General features: G+C 35.4%; 3 protein-coding genes across 3 annotated transcripts in view; all 3 read right to left on the reverse strand.

The window, feature by feature from the left end:
• LOC135156988 (ATP-binding cassette sub-family C member 5-like) overlaps window positions 1-7,381 on the reverse strand; it is a 47,302-nt gene extending 39,921 nt beyond the window's left edge. The window contains exons 1-3 of the mRNA XM_064111241.1: window positions 6,991-7,381; window positions 6,178-6,406; window positions 3,626-3,764 (exon numbers count right to left, since the gene is read on the reverse strand). Of these exons, the coding sequence (XP_063967311.1) occupies window positions 3,626-3,704 (79 nt within the window). The 5' untranslated portion in view covers window positions 3,705-3,764; window positions 6,178-6,406; window positions 6,991-7,381. The remainder of the gene's footprint in view (window positions 1-3,625; window positions 3,765-6,177; window positions 6,407-6,990) is intronic.
• Window positions 7,382-11,292: 3,911 nt separating this feature from the next.
• LOC129278995 (uncharacterized) lies at window positions 11,293-11,970 on the reverse strand. Its single transcript, XM_054915111.2, has one exon. The coding sequence runs from the start codon at window positions 11,968-11,970 to the stop codon at window positions 11,293-11,295; it is 678 nt and encodes a 225-aa protein (XP_054771086.2).
• A 200-nt stretch (window positions 11,971-12,170) lies between these two features.
• Window positions 12,171-14,243, reverse strand: LOC135157082 (uncharacterized protein K02A2.6-like). Its single transcript, XM_064111574.1, has one exon. The coding sequence runs from the start codon at window positions 14,241-14,243 to the stop codon at window positions 12,171-12,173; it is 2,073 nt and encodes a 690-aa protein (XP_063967644.1).
• Window positions 14,244-23,741: the final 9,498 nt, after the last annotated feature.

Here is a 23,741-nt window from a genome sequence, read left to right on the forward strand (position 1 = left end):
AACCAAAATGGCCATGAACTCGTCAGTCAAGGCTAGAGATGCATTTTACATTCATATGAGGATTAATGTGTGATGGAATGGTTAGCACAGGCACATCGAAATTAAACTATACTACACAGTGTATACGAATTTCAAGTACAAGTCACAAATTTGACCCATTTTCTAAAGTAAATTTATATTGTTTATTCGAAATATCACATTCTGTATATTAAATGAACTTTCATGATTTGTTCCTTTCATGAGTTCGTTAAAAACGAACGAACTCCGTGTGTAGGATATCTAGCAGAAGAATCAACGTAGGCTAATTTGAACGTAAATTAAAGGATTCTCGCAAAATTTGGGCCCATTTCAGTTGTGGGTTTACTCGAAATATCAAATGTAGGACCACAAAAAGACTTGTATTATATAGAAGAAAATAGAAAAAAGAAACTTTGTGAGGTAGCATTACTAAGGGAATATGTCCGTATTGAATACTGGAGCATTCTGCATTTATCAACTTAAGTTGCAAAGAAATATTAAGACCGGGCACTGCGCCCGCGGGTATTTCACTAGGGTGGGGGAAGGCCAAAAAAGTGACGTCATAGTTTAAAAATCAGCTGAATAGTATTTCATTTCATTTATTGCATCTTTAAATGCAAAACAATGAATGTAGGTCTATATATATATATTATATATATATATATATATATATATATATATATAAATGTGTAAAGTTATACATGTACAACAGCTTTGGCAACTCTTTTATTTAAATATTGTAAAGAATGCCTACCATTGTTCTCTTCATCCATTTCTTTACAATATTTAAATAAAAGAGTTGCCAAAGCTGTTGTACATGTATAACTTTACACATTTGTATACTTTCTCCCATACGTGTACTGTATCAAAGCAATAGCTTTGATCCAGCTAAAGCATGGCGGCTTGTCATTGTTCGAAACCCACCTTCACCCGACAAAGGAAATTATAATTGGTATAGTGTCGAAAATCTGTCTATCTGACGGTCAATCGGATCGGGGTCGCCCTGGCTACTAACCCGTCTCTGTGGTCTAGTGGTTAAGGCACCGGCGTTCAAAGCTGGGGGCCCGGGTTCGATTCCCGGCAGAGACATTTTTTCGGCATCACCAATTTTTCCAAAGGGTAGATAGCTCTGGGGAACCTTGATTTAAGCCACGCCTACCATTGTTCTCTTCATCCATTTCTTTACAATATATATATATATATATATATATATATATATATATATAGTTTATATATATATATATATATATATATATATATACATATACAATATATATACAGTATACATATATATATATAAATAAATTTTTATATATATATATATATATATATACATATACGTGTTTAGTTGATTTGAAAATTTATATATTAGGAGTAGGCGTTTGAAAAGGCAGACAACTTATCAGCATAAACTCAAGCGTAACATTAACAAATATGGGTATTTGATCATGGCGATAGGGTTATTACAAATTAGACCTCGTTTTGATAGTTTAATTCTTTTTTTTCCTTCCTCCTCGTTCTTCCTGTTTTTTTTTTGCTCCTACTTTTAAAACCATAGGGCTGCCGCCACTTGCCACCTCCAGTCCCTGATCGTGACTTTGACAACCTAAAAGTGACGTCATAGTTTTGAAATCAATTGAATAGTCGGGGTATAATTATGATTGAGGTATTACAAGTCAGACCTCTCTTTGATAATTAATGTTTACTCTCCCCCCCCCCCACGCTTCTTCATTTTTTCCCTTTCCACTTATAGTTGCATCACGTGATATCCAACCACTTGCCCCCCTGGATCGCGGCCATTCTATACCATGGAGTAGTTTGACTTTGAACGTAGAAAAGGGGGAAGGTAAGAATAAAGGGACATGATTTCATGCCTTCATGCTAAAATACCAAGAGAAGAACATTATCGATCACCTCACCACAACAACACCATCAACAAATTGTTATTAGCAAATGCATCACTTTAAATATCAAACATTCACGTGATACGTCTGCAAACAAAAATATTCTATGGATGACGAGTAAACTCAATGGTTGAACATTACTTTCAAAGTTTCTACTGTCGAAAGTTTCTCATCCGCAAAAGTCAATACGAGGGATCACGAGGTAAGCTATCATGGCTTCCTTACGAGTGAAGAGTCAAGAAAGAAAGGATTCATGCTTTTGGGAACATAATATTATTCCAGATTATTTGGAATAATGATAGATGTACTAGTTTTTATATACTTGAATGTGAGCTATGAAAGGCTTCCAGGGCTAAACATGACATTTTTGTTTCGTTTTGTTTTTGTTATTTTTCAGAGCGGGGCTAAAGTCAGGGTAAAAATATCCAAAGTCCATTTGAAAGCGCATAGATGCGTTCAAGGATAACATGGATGCGTTATACAAGAACTTCATAGATTTCATTCATCATTATAAAAAATTATGTTTGACATAGACTCGTCAAAAAATTAAGCCATGTAAATAGGTGTCGATGCCGGGGGGGGGGCGGGATGGGGGATGTATCCCTCCACTATTTCAGGTGGGAAATGACTTACATTGTCATCCCCGCAATAATTTATGTTAGCACATTATGATATTCACGATGAATCATAATCAAGTATGATCATGATGATAAGGATGGAGTAGAATATGACCATGATGATGGTAGTGATGATTATCGCATATACGCATGATGACAATTCCCTTTTCTCCTAAGTTTCTTATTTTTGTTGTTATTGGATAAAACCATTCCTTTCGGAAACTGGTAAAAATCACTTGGAAGGAAAAAGAAAAAAAATCCCGGAATGAAGTTTAATAAACTATTCATGTTTATGTTTTATACATGACACGTCCTTTGAATATTACCCCTCCCAGCAACTACGCTTTTTAATTCCACTTCGTTTTCTTAGCATGCTTAGTAGGCTTTACTTATGTTTAAGTGTAGAAGATACTGAATAAAGTTTAATTCGAAAGAGGGAATAAAACGGAAAAAACTATGAACCCCAAAAGTTTCACGGGCTAACGGCCGAGAAAAAATACCAAAAAAGGAAAGGATTTATCAAGAAACAATAATATCACAATCTATCATAAATTAGATTTTTGTAAATTTGCTAAAAATTGCTATAGTTCACATTAACTTAATTCGCTTGGAAATGCTTCCTTCATGCTCCAGTTACGATTCCAAGACATCTGCTCCGGCGACAATTGCTCCGCTGCAAATTCCACACATTGATCATGATGTCAATGGGATGACCAACTTAAACCCTGGATTTAACACTATACCCCATCCTAATTCCTAAACCTTACGCTTAACCTAACACAACACCCTATTGCAACCCTGACCCTAAAAAAAACCCGGAGCAATTGTCGCCGGAGCCAATGTCGTGTCAACCCAGTGAAACCAAACCCAAATCGACCGATGATACGCTATTCTTGGTATATAACGTACTTGCTTTGGTCGGTCTATCTTGACATTTCATCCTTTGTATCGAGAAATTTTATTCTAGGAATAGTGTGAAATATAACTGGAATTCTATTAGTAAAAATGAGGTATAAGTCAATCTCCGAAGACCTCTAAGAATGTTACGTAATAAATTAGACTATCAAAATCAATGAAGCTTTTCACCTGCCGAGTCACCTGTGTCAGGCGTCATCACTCCATTTGAAATTCCTCGGCCGTCTTCACCTGTATCTGACGTCATCATATCACACTTTTGTCTCCTTTATGATGACTCACCCGATCCGGCATCATTGACCTCTTCAATCTATAATAGACCACAAAGAATTGACTACGTCTCTTAAAGTTACTGATGTGTGACATTTCAAATGAAAAGCGTATTTACCATTGATTGTAGGCCTATAATTGTTTTACTCATAATTGTTCGGATGTGAATGGGACAAAGGGATAGAAGTGTCAAATAAGTAGGTTATAAATTTGACCCGAGGTTCTGGCTTCTGGACGACGTTTATTGACTCTGACTTTGTCGTCACAAAGCCGTACACCCTGAAATTAACTTGATAATGATAACATACGATGGAATGATCTACATGACGAACACAACGAGCCTTCATAGACAAAACATAACTATAGTGTTGCAATCTCGTCTGCATAGCCATAAGACCCAATGTTCAATGATGAGAGTTATCCTATATAACCGCGGCTAACCTGCCATGCTCCTCTTTGCACCTCCAATTGTACCTTTACCCCCCCCCCCTCTCTCCCTACATTTGCTTCTCAGTTCCTCCCTCATTATCACAATCATTGTAACCATATTGTTATTATTTTTTTTATATTATTATTACTATTATCACTTATTCTAATTTGTGTCACTCTTTCGTTGTTACCTTTGATATTTTGTATAGCCTCCTTTTAAACTGTCTCCCGTCTCTCCTTTATATTATAGTTTTGTAATGTACGTACTGAAACTAAGTTACGGGGGCTTGCCTCTCATACAAGCTTTGCTTTTCTTGGCAAGCCCCTCCGTTCTGTTTTATATAGTCATTATAGTCAAAGTTACTTTAGTTCGCATTAGTTCTCATTGTTTATACCTTACTCCGATTGATGTTGTACTTCAAATTTGACTATGTATTGTTTGATTTTGTTGTGCTTTGTGAACGGAAAATGAATAAATCTAAATCTAAATCTAAATCTAAATCTAAATATTATAATACACTGCAACCTCCAGCCTCCCCCCTCCCCCGAGACATAACCCCCTCTGATTCATTGTTTTTATGATATTTTCTTAGTCGATGTGATATATCAACGATCAGTGATAAAGTCAGTGTTCGTTCGTTGACAATGATTTAATATATAGGCCTATCATGCCTATAGAACTTTGCAGATTGGTAAAAAGTCAGCTCTGTTGAAGAGCAAATTAGATGATCAATGCACTATACTAGTTTTGTGTTGTGATCTATTCAAAATAAACAGAAATACATGTCAGTATAGCTAGAATAATGCATGGAGAAAGAAAGAGAATGAGTGAGTGAAAAATGAAGGGAGAGGGAGAGAGAGAGAAGTGGCCGACGAGTATTTATAAGAAAGGAGAAGGAGAGAGAGAGAGAGAGGGGAGGGGAGGCATAACTTCCACCATTGTGAATTCTCCACATTAAAAACATAAACACATTTCAAGAATTTCGATATAAAATAATGAACACTGATTGTTACTGATCATTGGTATAAATTTGGTATTTAGACTAAGCTAAATCAATACATGTATAAGAAAAAAAACCGATGAACCTGAGGGGCATGGCCCTGGAAAGCGGGGGTGCTGCGTGTATTATTCTCCATAGGCAGCACCCCCAGTATTCTAGAATATGTGTAAAAACTGACAAATGTAACGAAAATTACTTTCATTTTGTAGTGAAACCCTTTTTTTCTTCTTTTTCTTGTTTGCTTTTCAAACTTCTCGGGACCAATTTGACCTCAATTTCTTTAGTGAGAAGCCATATTTTGGGCTTTTCAAATTCGAGACCAATTTGACCTCCATTTTGTAGTGAAAACCCCCTTCTTCTTCTTTTTTTGCTTTGCTTTTAAAATTTTAATCAGAGAAACCCTAGTGAAAAAAAAATCGTTATCAGGGCCCTGCAGAGGGGTGTTATTTTATCTTTACTTACGTTTCGACTTCTTTTTTTACTGAAATTTCATAAGGTTAGGCGTTATTTCACGATTTAATTATCGTGATTATCATGATCATTTTTATTATTTTTTTAATCCAAATTCAATAATATTAACGATTGTGCTTTAGACAATCCGGTTCAATATGTTATTACGCTTTTATATTTTATCCTCAGATATACGTCCACTATGTTCCTTTTTTTTAAATTTTAGTTTGATATACTGTTTACACTTATCTATACTGTAATTTGGTTGCCATACAGGCATGGCAGACTTTTCAATAAAGCCTTTTAAAGATTTATTAAATTTATCTATGACTGTCGCCGTAGTAATTATGAATTGGGAAAATCTAGGTTAGATAGACTATACCGCTTATCATCGTAGAAGTGAAATCTAGGGCTATAATGACTATATGCCATTTAAAGCTGTGAATATCATATGTTCTATATATAATAATACTAAAAATAAATGAAGTTCACAAACATCACCACCCCCCTGTATTTTTTTTCACAGACAGCGACATGAATACAATCAAATTGTTAAAAACTGTGTTTTCTTACCTTTATTTAAATAAAATAACACGACTGTATTCCTCCGTTGCAAACCAACACGTGCCATAAACAGTACATGTCGTCTTCCGTGCAATTCAGAAAATGGATGTACAAAAGATGACACCGGCGATCGTTGTTTAGCGTTAGTGTTGCCTTCGAAAATTGAATTATCAGTCGGTTGAATAGTCAGTGGCGGAACTTCGCACAAGTTTGCACCAAACAGTAAATGAATTACGTTCTGCAGGTGAAATGAAGTAAAAATATAGATTTTTACCAAAACTTGCCTTAGTTGCCTAGATCATATTATATTCTAATTATCACTGGCTCGACAGTGGCGGCGGAAACGGGGCTTCACCCCCGCTCCTCCTTTTCAGTAAACGAATTATTAAAAAGTTTACCATCTGATTATGATTTTTGTTTTTGTTTTTTGCATTGTTAGTCCCAACTTAAAAACCGTTCCGTGGTTCCTGGTAAATAGGTCGAAAATTGAAAGTCAGGTAGATGACGGAATCAAGGGCGTTAGACTTAATTCACAAAATTGACTGATTGCTTCGTTAAGATACATTATTTCCAGGTTTAGTTGAGAAATGTGTATGAAAGTTGTGGAAAGTAGTTCTATAGACTTGGGGCCATGCACGTCTTTTTAGAAGCTATCAATATTCTCATGTCAAAAAGTAAAATAATAAAAAGAAATTCATAAAAAATCTGCAAATTTGTAAAAGAGGGCATAATGAGGGGGGTATATTCGGTGTGTGTGTGTGTGTATTTTAGTTTTGTCAGACGTGTATCAATCAGGTATGATTATTTACGTCTGGGACCGACCTTTAACGTCACCATCCGAAAGACGTGACCATGGCTCGAACCTCGAACCTCTGCGTCAATTTGTAACTTCCACGCAGCTTGGATTACAGGCGCACGCCACAACGCCCAGTTGTCAACACTTTCGTCATATATAGTGCGCTGAAACCACAAAATGTGCCAATGACTGGTGAAACATTATACGGATCACTGATGCAAAATAATTATTCTCATGTATCCAAATCCCATGTCATATTCATCATTTTCATGTATCCGAATCCCATGTCATATTCATTATTCTTTCTGCGTTGGAATCGAAAAACCCCACAGTAATATGCATAGAACGTTTAAAGAGAGGTTTGTAGGTCTACCCTTCTTTCCCCGTTACTCAGCTATTTATCGTAACTGAATAACCAGATTTCCGTCATATTGTAGACCACATATATATCAGCCGGAACGTATAACAGGTCTACTGTGTAAATATAAAAGGGCTTTCACAATCGCTCCTGCGATCGTTTGCGATCATTAATTTTGGTCACGTGTTGTACACAGTCGCAACGGTTGTAAGTAGTCGCACCACCAATTGTGAAAGGGGCTTTACGCTATGTGGTATACAAACCGAAACAATTATTAGGGATCACAATTAAATTGGGCGTCCCAGACTTCGTAATCAATATTAAGCAGTCTGAGGGAGTGTGAAGGCTATTTTTTTGTTATGTTCGATGATAAAAGCAACCTTCTAATAACACTTTTCTAATAACACAAGTGAATCTATGTAAGAACAGTAAGGTGTTATTATGCATAAGCCTAGCTACCGTTTGTTTCGTACTGGATCTCCGAATAACTTTAGCTATGAAGGGCGAAGTTTGAAAGCACAATTCCTATAAGTTTTGAAAAGAGTGTTAGAAAGGCTCTTTTCATTAACGGGAAAACTGACGGTAAAGTCTATATACCCCCATCCCCCTCCGTAGCACCAAGTGGGATCTGTAATTATTATTATTATTATTATTATTTATTTATTCGACATAATCAAACACATAAACAACATATACAAACAATAGGATAAGGAGAGTCACATGGATGCCGGGAAAGGAAAAAGATTAACTAAATAACTATAACCCGAAGGTCTTCCTTTCCAATCCATGTGACTTTACAAAGATAACATACATGTAATACAAAATAGTAAAATACAACTATATAGTTGTTGAAGATGACAACAAATTGAATTAGAATCAAATAAAGAATCAAAAAGAAGAAGTGTCAACCTGGGTAGAAGTAGAGCTCACAAGAACAAAAAAAAAATAATTAAATGTGAGCACGTGCCCAGATTGACACAATCTGAATGAAGAGGGCGCTGTGCAATAAACTGATTTAGCATGCATGTATACAAAATGATTGGCATATAAATTAAGTTTGATTAGACCCTATACATGTAGGCTGAGAAGCCAACATTATGATTGAGACAAGAGATTACCCCCCCCCTGCAATATATGACCAAAAGCAAGTATTACAAATTCATTGATGTATACTGAGAATAATTATGATCAATGTAAGGAATTTGGAACTATCAACTATTAATTCAGAAAAAAACACACACGTCAGAGCCCCATGTACATTGTACAATTGAGTGATTAACCTTTTCATTTCTGTTATTCATATTCTGATATGTTCCTACTTACTTTTGTCAATTGTTTGAAATGAAGAAGAATACATTCAATCAATCAATCAAACCTTTTTTCTTTATTTGTCTCTTTTTTTCGACGGCCAAGTCTAAAATGGTGATGTTTATATAACTTTTCCTTTTTTGCTTGTCGGAAAATATGAAGAAAAGGGCGTGAATCATGTATATTTATAATTTCGTTTCCCCCAGTAACAATCTTGATGGAAATAGCAGTCCACCAATCGATTTGTACGAAATATTTCAAAAAAAAGAAGAAGCTTGGCATGCTCATCGATGGTTGCTCCGGGGTTTTTCATTCGTATAAGATGTAGGGTTAGGGCTAGCCATGGTCCTAGGGAGCGGGGTTGCTGACTTCGCGCTCGCATTGCCTGTTAGGTAATTTTCATATCTTGTTCAATATGGAGTTTAAATATCAAGTTTAGAAATCAATATACAAAATATTTTTCACCTAAGAAATCGAACTTTCATTATTTTATGTGACTTACAAATTGTTTTACAAAGTGCTCTGTAAAAATGTCAGTTTTATGGTCTGAATATTAACATTTTCTGCTAGTGCTGCGCACTCGCAAATTTTGATTTATCAGATACCTATTATTTTCGCGTATTCCATAAAGTTTTCAAAATATCCCTTTCCAGGTCTGATTGTAAAAACTATCAGCTAGCACTGCACGCTTGCATTTTGATTGGCGAGTTATGTATGTCTCAATATTGATTATACAACAAACTACTTAAAGTCCCCTTTTCATGACAGTTTATCAAAAAATTTGGCTCGCGATTTGCGCTCACATTAATGGTTAAAATACATTACTTGATGCGTCCTATTTATAATTACAAAAGTGCTGGAAATTTCCAGTTATCAGGCCATAGTATTAACCGATTTCGCGCCCTCATTAGGCATTAATGAATAATATATTAATTTCATAATTAAATTGTCCCTTTTGTTTCATCTCGCACTTAGCAAGAGGAATAGGAATATAGTCATTATTTTCATATGCATGTCCTGAGGATGTCTCGGCCCTATGTTAAAACTCAAAGTAATAATAATTAAAAATATCAGCTCTTTATTAAGTGCGATCCATATCCACCTCACAATTTTCCTACAAAGTGCTTGAAATATAGAGATGAAATTGACATTGAAATTGAAATTGACTTTTTTTCAGATCGGAATATCAAATAGTTCAAGCTCGCGCTTCGCGCTCGCTTTGATTTTCACAAAAGATTATTTAGAATGCCTAAATTCTAGGTCTAAATATGAAACACGCGCGCGCATGTTTCAATTCAATTTAATTTATTGACCATTAAAAAGACATCAAAATATTTACAAAAATAACATGATACAAACAAACTAATTCAAAATATAACAGGTTACAAATTAATTAATGGTCAGGACCCCTAAGAAGCAAGACTGCTTATAGCCGGTACAAATAACATAACTGGTAAAAAAAAAGGTTATAAATAAACAAACACACACACACTACCACACATCATCACACAATGCAAAAACACAGGAGATAGAATAGAACAGAAGATAAGACAAGATAAAAAAAAGAAAAGATGAAATGTTATTACAATTAAAGGGTGGGATTGGAGTTCTTTAAATAATGACTTTGATAGTAACTTAAATCGTGAGAGTGTTGTGCTGTTTTTGATATCAGAAGTGAAAGAATTTCATTATTTCACCCCGATATATCTGATGGAATTACGAATGAAATTAATTTTAGAAAAAGGACTGCGTAAGTTGTTTTGATGTCTAGTAGAGTAATTATGAATTTGAGAATTTGTTTGAAACATTCGTGAGAAATTTTCTGGAAGGGTGCCTTTGTGAAATTTAAACATAAAAATCCATGTATTTGAACGAATTAACTCAAATAAAGGTAACACTTTGTGTTTAACAAAAAAGAGGCGCACTTGGACTCATATAATGGGAATTTGTTAACAAACGAACAGCTTTCTTTTGTAAAATAAGCAATTTAGATAAATTTGATTTAAAGGTGTTACCCCAAATAATATTACAATAGTTAAGATGTGGAAATAATATAGAATAATAAATATTAAGTAATATGCTGAGGGGCAAAAAATCCTTAAGTCTGTACAAAACTCAAATACATTTTAGAACTGTTATGTACTCCTAATTAATCTACAGTAATTAGTAATTAAGGCACATAAATAAGCACACGTCTGATACTCTTGGTATATGATTCCAAAGCAAGTTTATTCCGCATTGCGCCTGCGCAGCTACAATTGTGAGTCATGGTGACATCATGTATGACATCATTATCAATATATAACATCTCTCCCCCCTTATATTAAACATATACCTTTTAAATATCCCAATTCAATTTGCAACTCAATAACTGTGCCAGTAAATATTCAACTGGTCATGAAACTATATATTGAAATTTAACAATTTCATTTGATATCAGTTCCCAGATTTAAATTTTAACTTAGAGAAACTTTTGACAACTATCAAACATTAAATGATATACGACAGTCAGGAACTGAAGTTATAATTAAAACTAATAAATTCAATGATACTTTTTGTTTCACTGAACTAAACAATTAAATCAGGAATTTTGACAAGGTCCAAAATTATGTGAGTTAATAATCCAAGACAAGATCTATTAAAATTATTGTTGTATCCGAAATTACGAAAAACCATAATAGTTTGGTTTTCTCCGCTCTCGTCTAGGATAATGCTTTATACCGTCATCGTGTTCGACTTCAGGATCGTCTTCACGATCGCGAATGTCTATCTGATCTTCATTGATATCGCGATCATCATTCTCGTTATCACGGATGATAACGTCATCATCTTCGTGTGTCGGGCCGGTGTCGTCGTTCGAGGTCGATGAAGTCGAGATTCGACTTCGCAGTTGGTCAACATGACGTTTCCATTTCAGAGTGGAGTTATTGGCATTGACATTTACGACATAGGATACCGGACCGTTACGTTCGACTACTTTTCCGGGTAGCCATTGGTTACCTCGCCCGTAATTTCTCACAAGGACTTCTTCTCCTATCTTAAATTCGCGAAGTTTGCGAGAAGTGTGAGCGGTCTGTGAAAATTGCTTCTTCTCAACGGTTGCGTTCACATCAGGCAGAACAGAAGATATGCCAGTACGCAACTTTCGGTTCATGAGCAATTCTGCCGGTGACTGATTTGTGGTCGCTTGTGGAGTTGTGCGGTAACTCAACAAGAACCTTGCTAATCTCGTCTGAAGGGGTCCACTCATTTTTCTGAGGGCTCCTTTCACAGTTTGCACTGCTCTTTCCGCGAGACCATTAGTAGCTGGGTGATAAGGTGCACCTCGAATGTGATTCATTGCGTTCATTTTCATGAAGATAGCGAATTCTTCACTCGTGAAACAGGGCCCATTATCCGAAACCAGCGTTTGAGGAAGGCCTTGTGCCGAAAAGATTTCCCTCAATTTGTCTATTGTCGCTTCGCTAGTCGATTTATTCGTAATATGAACATCTATCCACTTTGAATACGCATCTACTATTACTAGTAACATCTTCCCTTCTACTGGACCTGCGTAATCGACATGAATTCGCGACCACGGTTTACTTGGATATTCCCACTGATGGGGTGGAGCTTTCGACGGTTGTTGCTGGTGTGATTGACATTTTTCGCAAGATTTAACTTTACGCTCCAAATCTTTGGCCACCATACGCAACTTCTCGCCATTGCCTTCATACGCACTATCCCTGGATGTGCATCATGCAATTCTTCCATCATTGCTTCTCGACATTTCGGAGGAAGCACCGCGCGAGCTCCCCACAATATTACACCCTCATGGACACTCAATTCATCTTTTCTATTCAAATACGGACCGAATGCCTTATCTTGTAATTCATCTGCTGTAGGCCATCCTTGTAAGATGAAGTTACGGACCCGCGACAAGATCGGATCTTTGTCGGTAAGAGAACGGACGCGCGAGGGCGTTATCGGTGTCCTATCTAACGTATCCATGAGAAGTATGATATCCCCTGGGATCAGAGGTTCCGAAATGGTTGATTCTAGCGGCAATCTACTGAGTGCATCAGCATTTGAATTTTTCTCTCCCGCTTTATACTTTATTTCATATTCGTACGCCGCAAGTGTAATCGCCCACCGTTGGACGCGTGGAGAAGCCATCTGTGGAATGGCTTTCCTCTCTCCAAAGAGACCAAGTAGCGGCTTATGATCCGTAATTATTTCGAATTTCCGGCCATACAGATATTGGTGAAACCGTTTCACACCAAATACAATCGCTAACCCTTCCTTATCTAATTGCGAATATCTGCGTTCCGCAACATTCAGTGTTCGCGACGCGAAACCGATGGGTTTTTCGGTCCCATCCGAAAATCTATGTGCGAGTACGGCTCCGACACCGTACGGACTAGCATCGCAAGCTAGTATCAGTTGCTCTACCGGATTGTAGTGGGCTAGCACCCGAGTTGAATTAAGCAACTTTTTGGCTCTTTCAAAAGCCTGTTTTTGCTCTTTACCCCATTGCCATCTTGCGTCTTTCCTCAACAACCGATGCAGAGGTTCTAGATTCGATGCAAGGTCGGGTAGAAATTTACCATAATAATTTAGCAAGCCCAGGAACGACCGGAGTTCCTTTACGCTCTTTGGTTCAGGCGCATTTGTAATGGCTTGCACCTTGTCCCCCGTGGGACGAAGACCCTTCGCAGTGATAGTGTGTCCGAGGTAATCAACCTCGTCCTTGAAAAACACACATTTTTCTTTCTTTAGTCGTAGTCCAGCTTTCAGAAGAACATCCAGGACTGCTCTCAGGTTCTTCATGTGGGCATCTGTTGACTCTCCTGTGATGAGAAGATCATCTAGGTAGACAGCCACACCTGGTATACCGGCCAGCAATGACTCCATCGTCCGCTGAAACACAGAGGGTGCGGTTGAAACTCCAAAAGGCAGTCTCTTATATCGAAATAACCCTCTATGAGTGTTGATTGTGACGAACTCCCTGTATTTCTCAGACAGGACTAGCTGTTGATAGGCATGAGAAAGATCCAGTTTCGTAAATTTGTTTCCATTTGCAAGCCTTGCAAATAGCTCTTCTACTCTTGGGATCGGATAGGTATCCGATCGAGCTGCTGTGTTAATCGTGGTTTTATAATCCCCACAAATACGAATGGATCCATCTCCCTTGACGACTGGGACCACTGGAGCTGCCCAGTTCGAATATTGAACTGGTTCAATTATGTCATCTGCTAGAAGGCGATCCAGCTCTTGATCCAGACGACTTCGAAGCGAAAATGGAACTGGACGGGCCTTCAAAAACTTAGGTGATGCATTGGGGTCAATATCCAGATCTACTTCTACACCTTTCAGCTTTCCAAGTTCTCGTGTGAACAGCCCCGCGTAGTCTGAAAACACTCTGTCTACTGCGTCATTGACCCTGACCAAGTTTATCTCCCTCCAGTCCAGCTTTATTTCGTGCAGCCAATCTCGTCCCATGAGATTCGGCCCTCTGCCTCTCGCGACTATCAAAGGCAAGCGTTCCTCCTTGTTGCCCTTGGATACGGCGACTTCACATTCTCCGATAATTTCAACTAAGTGTTCGGTGGATGTACGAATATGGCGCGCCATTTGTTTCATAAAGGCGATAAACTCAGTTTATCGCCGAAAAACCTAGTTTATCAATCGAAAAACCTAGTTTTTCGCCGATAAACTAAGTTTATCACTTGAAAAACTCAGTTTATCTAGAAAAAACTCAGTTTATCAGTCGAAAAACTAAGTTTTTCAAGAAACTCTGCTTTTCACTTGAAAAACCTAGTTTTTCATTGAAAAACTTAGTTTTTCATTGAAAAACTTAGTTTATCGGTGAAAAACTTAGTTTTTCGCCGATAAACTTAGTTTTTCAATTGATAAACTAGGTTTATCAAAAAAACCTAGTTTTTCAATTGAAAAACTAAGTTTTTCGGCGATAAACTTAGTTTTTCTTGATAAACTTAGTTTTTCAAGTGATAAACTTAGTTTATCGGCGAAAAACTAAGTTTATCGCCGAAAAACTTAGTTTTTCAATTGAAAAACTAGGTTTTTCGATTGATAAACTAGGTTTTTCGGCGATAAACTGAGTTTATCGCCTTTATGAAACAGATGGCGCGCCATATACGAAGCCGCGTTTTCGGTTCGCTCAGCTTAGGCCTCTCTTTCTCACTCCACTGAGAGAGCCACGTTTTCTCATTGATGAGCGTTACTGCCGATCCCGTGTCCACTTGGAAGTTTATAGGTTTCCCTTTCACTGTTAGCTGAGTCATAATCGGAGGAGGTTTGGAAGCTTTCGTCGAGTGTGTATACAACCCGTAGCTTTCGTTTTCATCATCCTCGTATGTTTCGATCTGCAGAGTGCGAGATTTATTGGAGGCGGTCTGTTTGCCTTGCTGATGGAAAACTTTTCTCTGGTCCTTCCTCTCTCCTTTGGCTCTGCATACCACGGCAAAATTTCCCTTTTTACCGCAGTGGAAACACTCTCCGTCTTTTGCTGGACAAGCCTCTCCTTGATGCTGTCCCTTTCCGCAGCGACCATCTGAGGAATGTTTCTTGGAAACAGGGCGTTGTGACGACTTACGATGACGAACACCATGAGCGATTTTGTTCACCATCTCGCCTTTGTTCTGATCTCTGAGATCGGCTGTATTTTTATCAGCTAATTCCATTGCCAATGCAATATCTTTAGCTTTTTCGAATGTTAGAGTTGGTTCAGCCAATAATCTCCTTTGTATGCTATCATCTGCCACTCCGCACACAATCCTATCTCTCAACATCTCCTCTAAAATAGTTTCAAACTTACATTCATTAGCCAATCGTCGCAGTTCAGCAATGAAAGTTGACAGCGATTCATCTGGTCTCCTCGACCTGCTGTTAAACTTGAATCGTTGGACGATCACCGACGGCTTTGGATCTCGATGATCAGTCATTAATTTCACAAGTTCCTTGAACTCAACTTCACCTGGTTTCCTTGGTGCCGCCAAACTTGACATTAACTTGTAGGTTGAGGCTCCACAAACACTTAGTAAAATTGATCTTTTCCTCCCCTCATCAATGATGCTATTGGCGTCGAAGTAGCCATCCTCAGGTACTCGAACTTTCCCAAAGTCAAGAACAAACAGAAAAGTTAATCCTCGTCGCCAGATTTGTTGTTATGTACTCCTAATTAATCTACAGTAATTAGTAATTAAGGCAAATAAATAAGCACACGTCTGATACTCTTGGTATATGATTCCAAAGCAAGTTTATTCCGCATTGCGCCTGCGCAGCTACAATTGTGAGTCATGGTGACATCATGTATGACATCATTATCAATATATAACAAGAACTTTGTTACAAACATGATCAATGTGTTTTTTCCATTCCAAGTTTTCTTGGATAGAAACACCTAAAAAGTCAATACAATCTTTCATTTCAATAGCAATGCCATCAATTTTAACATATTCAAGTATTACTTACAATTTTTTTCTTTTTGGAATAGAAGATAACATACTTTGCTTTTCAAGATTAAGTTGTAGTTTATTACATTTGAACCAGTCATTTAAGTTACATAACTCAGAATTAACTGTAGAAATCAATTTAGGTAAATTAGAATGAGAACATAAAACAGCAGTGTCGTCTGCAAACAAGGAGAACTTAAATATTTTCGATGAGAAAAGAATATCATTTACATATAAAATAAACAAAAGCGGCCCTAAGACTGAATCTTGTGGAATACCGACATCAATATTCATGTGATTGGATTATTGGACTATCGATCACCACATACTGTTTACGATTAGATAAATAACTGGCAAACCACTGCAGTGGAATACCACGAACCCCATAATAATTCATTTTTTCAAAAGAATGTGGTGATCGATGGTGTCAAAAGCCTTGGATAAATCCATAAATACTCCACAACAAAAATTACCTCTATTCAATTCTTCTAAGATAAAATCTGTAAAATTTAATATACTGAGTGCTGTGCTAAAATCTTTACGGAAACCAAATTGGTCGTTAATAAGAATTTTGAATCTATTTAGAAAGTCATACAATCTTTTGTGCATCAGCTTTTCTAGAATTTTACTGAATACAGATAATAAAGCCACAGGCCTATAATTTTCGACATTATCCACATTATTTTTTTTATATATTGGTATTATCTTTGCAAGTTTTATACTGTCTGGCACGGTTCCTCTAATAAATGATTTATTAAACACATCACACACAGGATGAACAAATGATGAATACATTGTTTCACGATTTTTGGAGATATACCATCCGGTCCACATGCTTTATTAATTTTTAGAGATGATGTTATTTCTATAATTTCGTTTACAGAGATTGGTTTGACAAAAAAGGAGTTGAATTGTTTATTTGGTAAAAAAATCATTAAATGAATGGGTTGATATAATTGAATTTGATATTTTTTTTACCTACATTGACGAAAAATGAATTAAAATATTGAGCAATATCAATCTGAGAATCCAATTTCTTGTTTCCATGATACATTGTTTTAGGTATATTTTTTTGTTTTTTGTTACCCAATATTGAATTTATTTGTCTCCAAGTTTTTTTCAAATCCCCCTTGACATTGTCAAACAAATCTCTGTAGTGTTTTCTTCTAGAAAATCTGATTATATTGGTTAGGTTGTTTTTATACAATAAATATTTTTTCTTATGTTGATTAATTGGTCTCTTTAAGTATGTTTGAAATAACCTATGTTTACGTTTAACTGATTGCAATATTCCTTTTGTGACCCAAGGCTTTTTATTTCTCTGTTTCTTAACTACATGGTTAAACCTCATGGGAAAACATTTATCATAGACTTTATAAAACTTTTCAAAAAATACATTATAACAGTCATTTGCATCTTCACATTTGTATCCATCCAACCAATTCACTGAAACTAGTTATTCTTTAAACATATTTATATTTGCATCATTAAACAATCTATTCTTTTTAAAGTTATTAACATGATGAGTATATACAGATTTATGATGCGAAATGCAAAATATAGGGAAATGATCGGAGCAGTCACTGTAAAGAATACCAATTTGCTGCTTTCTTTCCTCATTCACAGTATTAGTATAAATATTGTCGATTAAGAAAAGTGTGCTATGTGTGACCCTTGTTGGTTTTGTTATTAATGGATACATATTATATGAAAAGATAGTATCTAGGAAAAAGTTTGTTTTGTTGTGAATACCATGATTGATCAGATTTATATTATAATCACCCAATACATATATGTCCTTCTTCTCACATTCAAATGTATAAAACATTGTTTTTATTTTCTCAGTAAAGGGTGTGATATTAGTGTCACAGGACGACGATAAATACATCCAATAACAACTGATTTATTATTTTGAACAGTTTCAATAAACAAGGTATCAGCATACTCAGTGGATGAAGAAAGATAAGCAAGAACTGTATATTCTATATTACATTTAACATATAAAGCTACACCTCCACCTGTATGTGTTGGTCTGCACACTAGCACTAATGAATAACCATCTATATTGAACATATCAAAATGAGTAGAAGGTTTGAACCATGTCTCAGATATTGCTATAAAACTAAACTCATGGTCAATAGATGACAAAAGTATTTGAATCTCATTAAAATTCTTAGGCAAGCTTCTGGCATTCAAATGTAACATGGAAATATCTGTTTTTGTATACTAATATTGACTGTTGAAAACATCAAAGAAGGTATATTTACAATTGTTTTCATATAAAGCATTACAATCTTCATCAGATAAGATATTTTCAACATCAAAGTTTTGAAATGGTAAGTTCATATCAAATGGATTAATTTTTAATTTCAACAGTTTATCAATGTCTATACCTTTGTCAAGATTGAAAAAGTATACATTGACCAAAGAAATTCACAGTCATCATTATAATGATTGAATGGAAAAATCCCAGATAAACAATTAGAACACAATGAAGTAATGGAAAAGGAAGAACAGTACACACACACAGCCATACACACCACACTCACTCTTTATTAAAAAAAAAAAAAAAAAAAAAAAAACAGAATAAATGAAGACTTAATACAAATATTAAAGTAGCATGAAACACACCACAGGCTCAAGGAGATTTCAAGTTCAATTTATATATATTCAGTTAAACAGTTTACAGTTTGCCAAGTTCATCTTTGCATTTAATCAATTGCTTCATTGGATTCCTATTACTTGGAGCTGGATGCTTCACTATGAACACACGACCATCCATGGTCCATGTAGACTGGACCTTTTCATGTTTCTTCGCTGCCAGTAGAAGTTCATGATTGCAAGCCGTCAGATCTTCATGAATTGTAATCCCACTTCCTTTCAACTTTCTTCGATTTCCTAGAAGTTTCTGTCTTGCGCGATATGAGGTCATCTCGACTATAATGCCGCGGCTCTTCTTGGGATCTGCAATCAATGCAAGGATGAAAAAGATGTGCAATCATGAGCCACTCCCCATCGCAAGTCACTCTAATGCATGCGATGTTCAATCAATACCTCAAACATTCGTTGTATCCCTCCTGTGATATTATACAACATAATCAAACAATTCATTTCTAAAGAGACATATATTTATATCATCTTCTAATACGAGTTAACCTTAAAAATATGCAATTTTTCTCCCAAAGCAACATTGTTATTTAACATCACATAAAAATATGTGACCAAATAATATGGAATAATAAAGATGCATATTACAAAGTGGAAATTCTTTTTATAAGCCAGAGAAAAAAAAACCAAAGGTTTTGTTAAAGTGTCACATATGTTGGATAAGTATGGCAGACCATTAAGATGGAAAGATGCCAAAAATAAAGGCTTAACATTTTTTAATACTGTTTGCTTTTCGACTGTTACAAGTTTATGCCATCAAAATGGAAAGTATTTTTTCTATCTCAAAACTTTCATCCCATTGTCGACAACATTTCATTGATTCCAACTTTAACTATTGCTGGCATCACTCGAGAAGTAACAGGTGTACCAATGTATATTTTTACAATTTTTTTTAAAGGAAAATAACCCATCAATTTCGAATATGTTTACACGTTTAAAAGACACTTATGGGTTTCAACAAGAAGAAGTATTAAAGATAACTCTTTAAACTACCTCTACGTACTACTATAGATACGAGACTTCGTGCTTCTCAATTCAAGATTCTTAATAATTTGATTCCTACCAAGGTTTGGTTATTCCGTATTAACAAGGTAACTGATACACTTTGTACATTTTGTCAAAGTATCACCAGAAACTCTAGTGCATCTTTTTTATTCTTGCCACGTCGTTAACCAATTTGGAATAATGTTGGTATACTTTTTGCTTCACTAGATCTTCCTGATTTCCTCTCAGAAAGATATGTTCTTTTTGGTATCTGTAAGCCCCAAATTCCCAGAAATATAGTTATATTGAACTTTCTGCTCCTGTCAGGTAAACAATATATTTTTAGATGTCGATGTGACGAAACAAAACCTACTCTCCCCATTTTTGTAACTTTCTTTTATCAGTTGAAACTGTTGAACATACCATAGCACAAAGGAAATGCAAATTAGGAAAACATGATGGCAAGTGGGCTATCATTCTGAATACTTTGCGGACGACTCCAACTTATTTTTTTCACATAAAAATCCTCTTCACCTTGCTAATATCATCAACTATGAACTAGAAAATGTCACCGAATGGATAAGAGCAAATAAATTGTCACTAAATCTTCAAAAAACAAAATATATGTTGATTAGCAACTCTATAAATACACTTCCTGTTGATATTATTTTTTATGGAACTCCCTTGGAAAATGTATCCCATATTAAGTTTCTTGGAATAATAGTCGATAATAAGCTCTCATGGAAATTTCACATAGATAACATATGTAAAACTATTTCACGCAACATTGGTATAATTAACAAGCTTAAATTTTGTTTACCATTATCGTCTCTGCTGACATTATATTCATCCCTTATATTGCCTTATTTAAATTATGGAATTTTAGCGTGGGGTAATACACAACAAACACTCTTAGACAAATTACTCCTATTACAAAATAAATCTCTACGTATTATATGTCACACGGCATATTTGTCTCATACTGACCCATTATTTTTTTTTTTTTAAATATTGAAAATTAAAGACTTATGAAGGGTGGATATCTTTAGGACGGGTTGTTTTGACCTTTATCTAACTGTATATTTTTGATAACTTTGTATTTATTTTGTGAGTATTTCCCTCTCAGTTATTTATTTTTTTCTCATTTGATTATCTGTATTTATACTTTGCTATTTTGTTATTTGTTGTGTTATCTATTTTTTGAGGGGCCCACATTGTAGAAGCATTGCTTTTTAGTGGGTCCCTCCATTTCCATCTTAATTTAATTTCTATTGAAAAATAGTATACTTATTTAAAACCTACAATGTGTTGCCCAAATTGTCTAAGTGTTTTTTATTTTTTTCACAACATATGTACCATTATTTTCTTTTTTTGCAACGTATACAAATATTTATGTTTATATATGGTATACAATTCATGCATGTACAATTGATGGAAGTGAAATAAATAAATTTGAATTTGAATTTGAATTTGAATTTGAACTTTAAAGAGGCGATAAAGCAGAAGGCTGTTTTTGTTATGTTAATTTTTTTATAGGCCAAGTGCGTGATTTTTTATTTTGTAAACAAACATATATGTTTTCTTATCTTATACTATTTTGTATGTTAGACATGTTATTTTATATGCCAACGTCATCTAAACCTTTATATGTGATCCATTACATCATGAAAGTTTTGTTTTGATGAAAAGGATCAATAAAACATGAATTAAAAAAAAAATGACTGAAACTCATTACAGAATGGAATTAAGCAGTTAACCAGTATCTACTCGGATTATCAAGTACAGAACAGTAAGCATCAGGTATCAATATCATGCTCATGTTTATTTTACTATCACTAAACCCATTGGGTTTACGGCGAGTCTAAAACAGTCGTTTTTTTTTTTGCACGAGTTAGATAAAGGTGGTTTGAAAGAAAAACTGTATAAAACGGCTGTTTTCAACTTGCTGCACAGCTGCCGTAGAGTAAATGTGAATGAGGTATCACTTTTATTCTCCTTAGTTCCATTGGCGGCGTCCCCGGCCGGTGAGAATTATCATGGGCGGCGCTGGAGGGGGGGGGGGGGGAGGGCCTCCAATTTATTTTCCAAATAAACAAGGAGAGAGAATAATACAAATGTGTATGTATTTACTTCTTCAGAAATTTATTTGTCAATTTACTTATATATTATAGTTATCAACGTATTTATCAATCTATTTCTATTGATTAATTAATGTATTTTATTCATCATTTAATTTATTTGTTTTCAGTTTTTTTTCTTTTGTGATATAGAGAGTCAGGGGTATCATTTATTTCAATCTATTTTAATTGATCAATTAATCATATAAATTATTTGTTTTCAGTTTTTTTTTCTTTTGTGATATAGAGAGTAGAGGCCGGTATCATTCGTTTTTAATTATTTATATGTGTGGAAGTTCACTCATTTCAATCTATTTTAAGTGATTAATTAATGTATTTTTATTGATTAATTAATGTATTTATATTTATACATTAATCATTTGATTTATTTGTTTTAAGTTTTTTGTCTTTTGTGATGTAGAGAGTCCCCCCCCCCCCCCCCGTTTCCGCCGACTATGCTTAGTTCGAAGGTCCATCTCTATTACCATTCCATTCCCATCATAACGGTCAGGGCTCAGTGAAATCATTGTTCGACTTTTCTAGTAGCTCGAACTGATGCGCGAACCTGGACATTTCTTTGTTCATTGCCATTCCAACATCCTTCACAACTGTTTACTTAATGGAACTGAGGAATTCACTACCTTTAAGGTAATCATTGGTTGCGGCAACAAAAAGAACACACACAAAAAAAATGTATTCATATTATCAGAGTTCAAGTTCGGCAATGGAATAAAATCATGAGTATGATGAAATGTAATTAAGGATGATTAGAAAATTATTCCATGCAATCATGGGGTTTTGTCCTGATGATTACGGAGACTAAATGTCAAATGTCATGAGGATAGACTGTTGATTGGAGATGGGTGCTTACAAAGATACTACAAGGGGAAGATCGGACACTTCGACGATTTTTTTTAAACGCTCGATAAATGCTTATGGGGAAGGGCGCCAAACAGCGTTGAGTAAGTAAACCTTCGCATATCGGCACGCGACTGTGTATGAAACATATGGGGAAAATGAGAGAGGGGAGTTAGGAGAGGGCTCACTGGTGGCGCATGGGAATAATTCCACGTTTTATTACCAATAAACCTCTAATATATATTCATCTAAAATTTAAGGGGGAAAAATTGAAGAAAAAAAATGAAATGCAAAAATCGTCTATTCCTTCACAATTTCTCTCATATGTTTTGTACACAACCATCTCGCGATACGCAAACTTGAAGGTAAAAAACGGTCGTTACTTTACTCAACGCTGCATAGCGTTTCATTACGCGGTCTATGTACTGTCCGATCTTCCCCTTGTAGTAACTTTGGTGATTATGAAAACTTAATGCAAAATGTCATTATGAGGACAGACTGTTGATTGTAGATGGGTTTTTATGAAGAATTAATGCAAAATGTTATTATGAGGATAGACTGTTGAATGTAGATGGGTGATTATAAAGACTTAATGGAAAATGTTATTATGAGGATAGACTGTTGATCAGATGGGTAATTATGAAGACTTAATGCAAAATTTTAATATTGTAATTGGCTGTTGATTAAAGATTGACCTTCAGGCCTAGTACAAATTGCAGATTAGTTTATTTATTATATTGCGTTGTGATTTCTACAATGCAATAGGTTCGGTATCGGTTGATAATCATTGTTCACATCTACCAACTGAACCCTACCACATGCACGAAAATGTATTCAAATCATCATACTTCACGTACGCAATGAAAATAAGTATGATATAATAGAACATGAAAAGAAAGTTGATCAGTGTAATCAATTAGGCCAAAACAAACCGTATAAACTTTAAAGGAGAATGAAACTCTTGGAGCAAGTTAGTGAGCTTTTGTGAAAGCAGAAAAATCAAAGAATAAGATCAACAAAAGTTTGAGTAA

This window comes from Lytechinus pictus, chromosome 16 (genome assembly GCF_037042905.1).
Source record: "Lytechinus pictus isolate F3 Inbred chromosome 16, Lp3.0, whole genome shotgun sequence".
Lineage (NCBI taxonomy): Eukaryota > Metazoa > Echinodermata > Echinoidea > Temnopleuroida > Toxopneustidae > Lytechinus > Lytechinus pictus.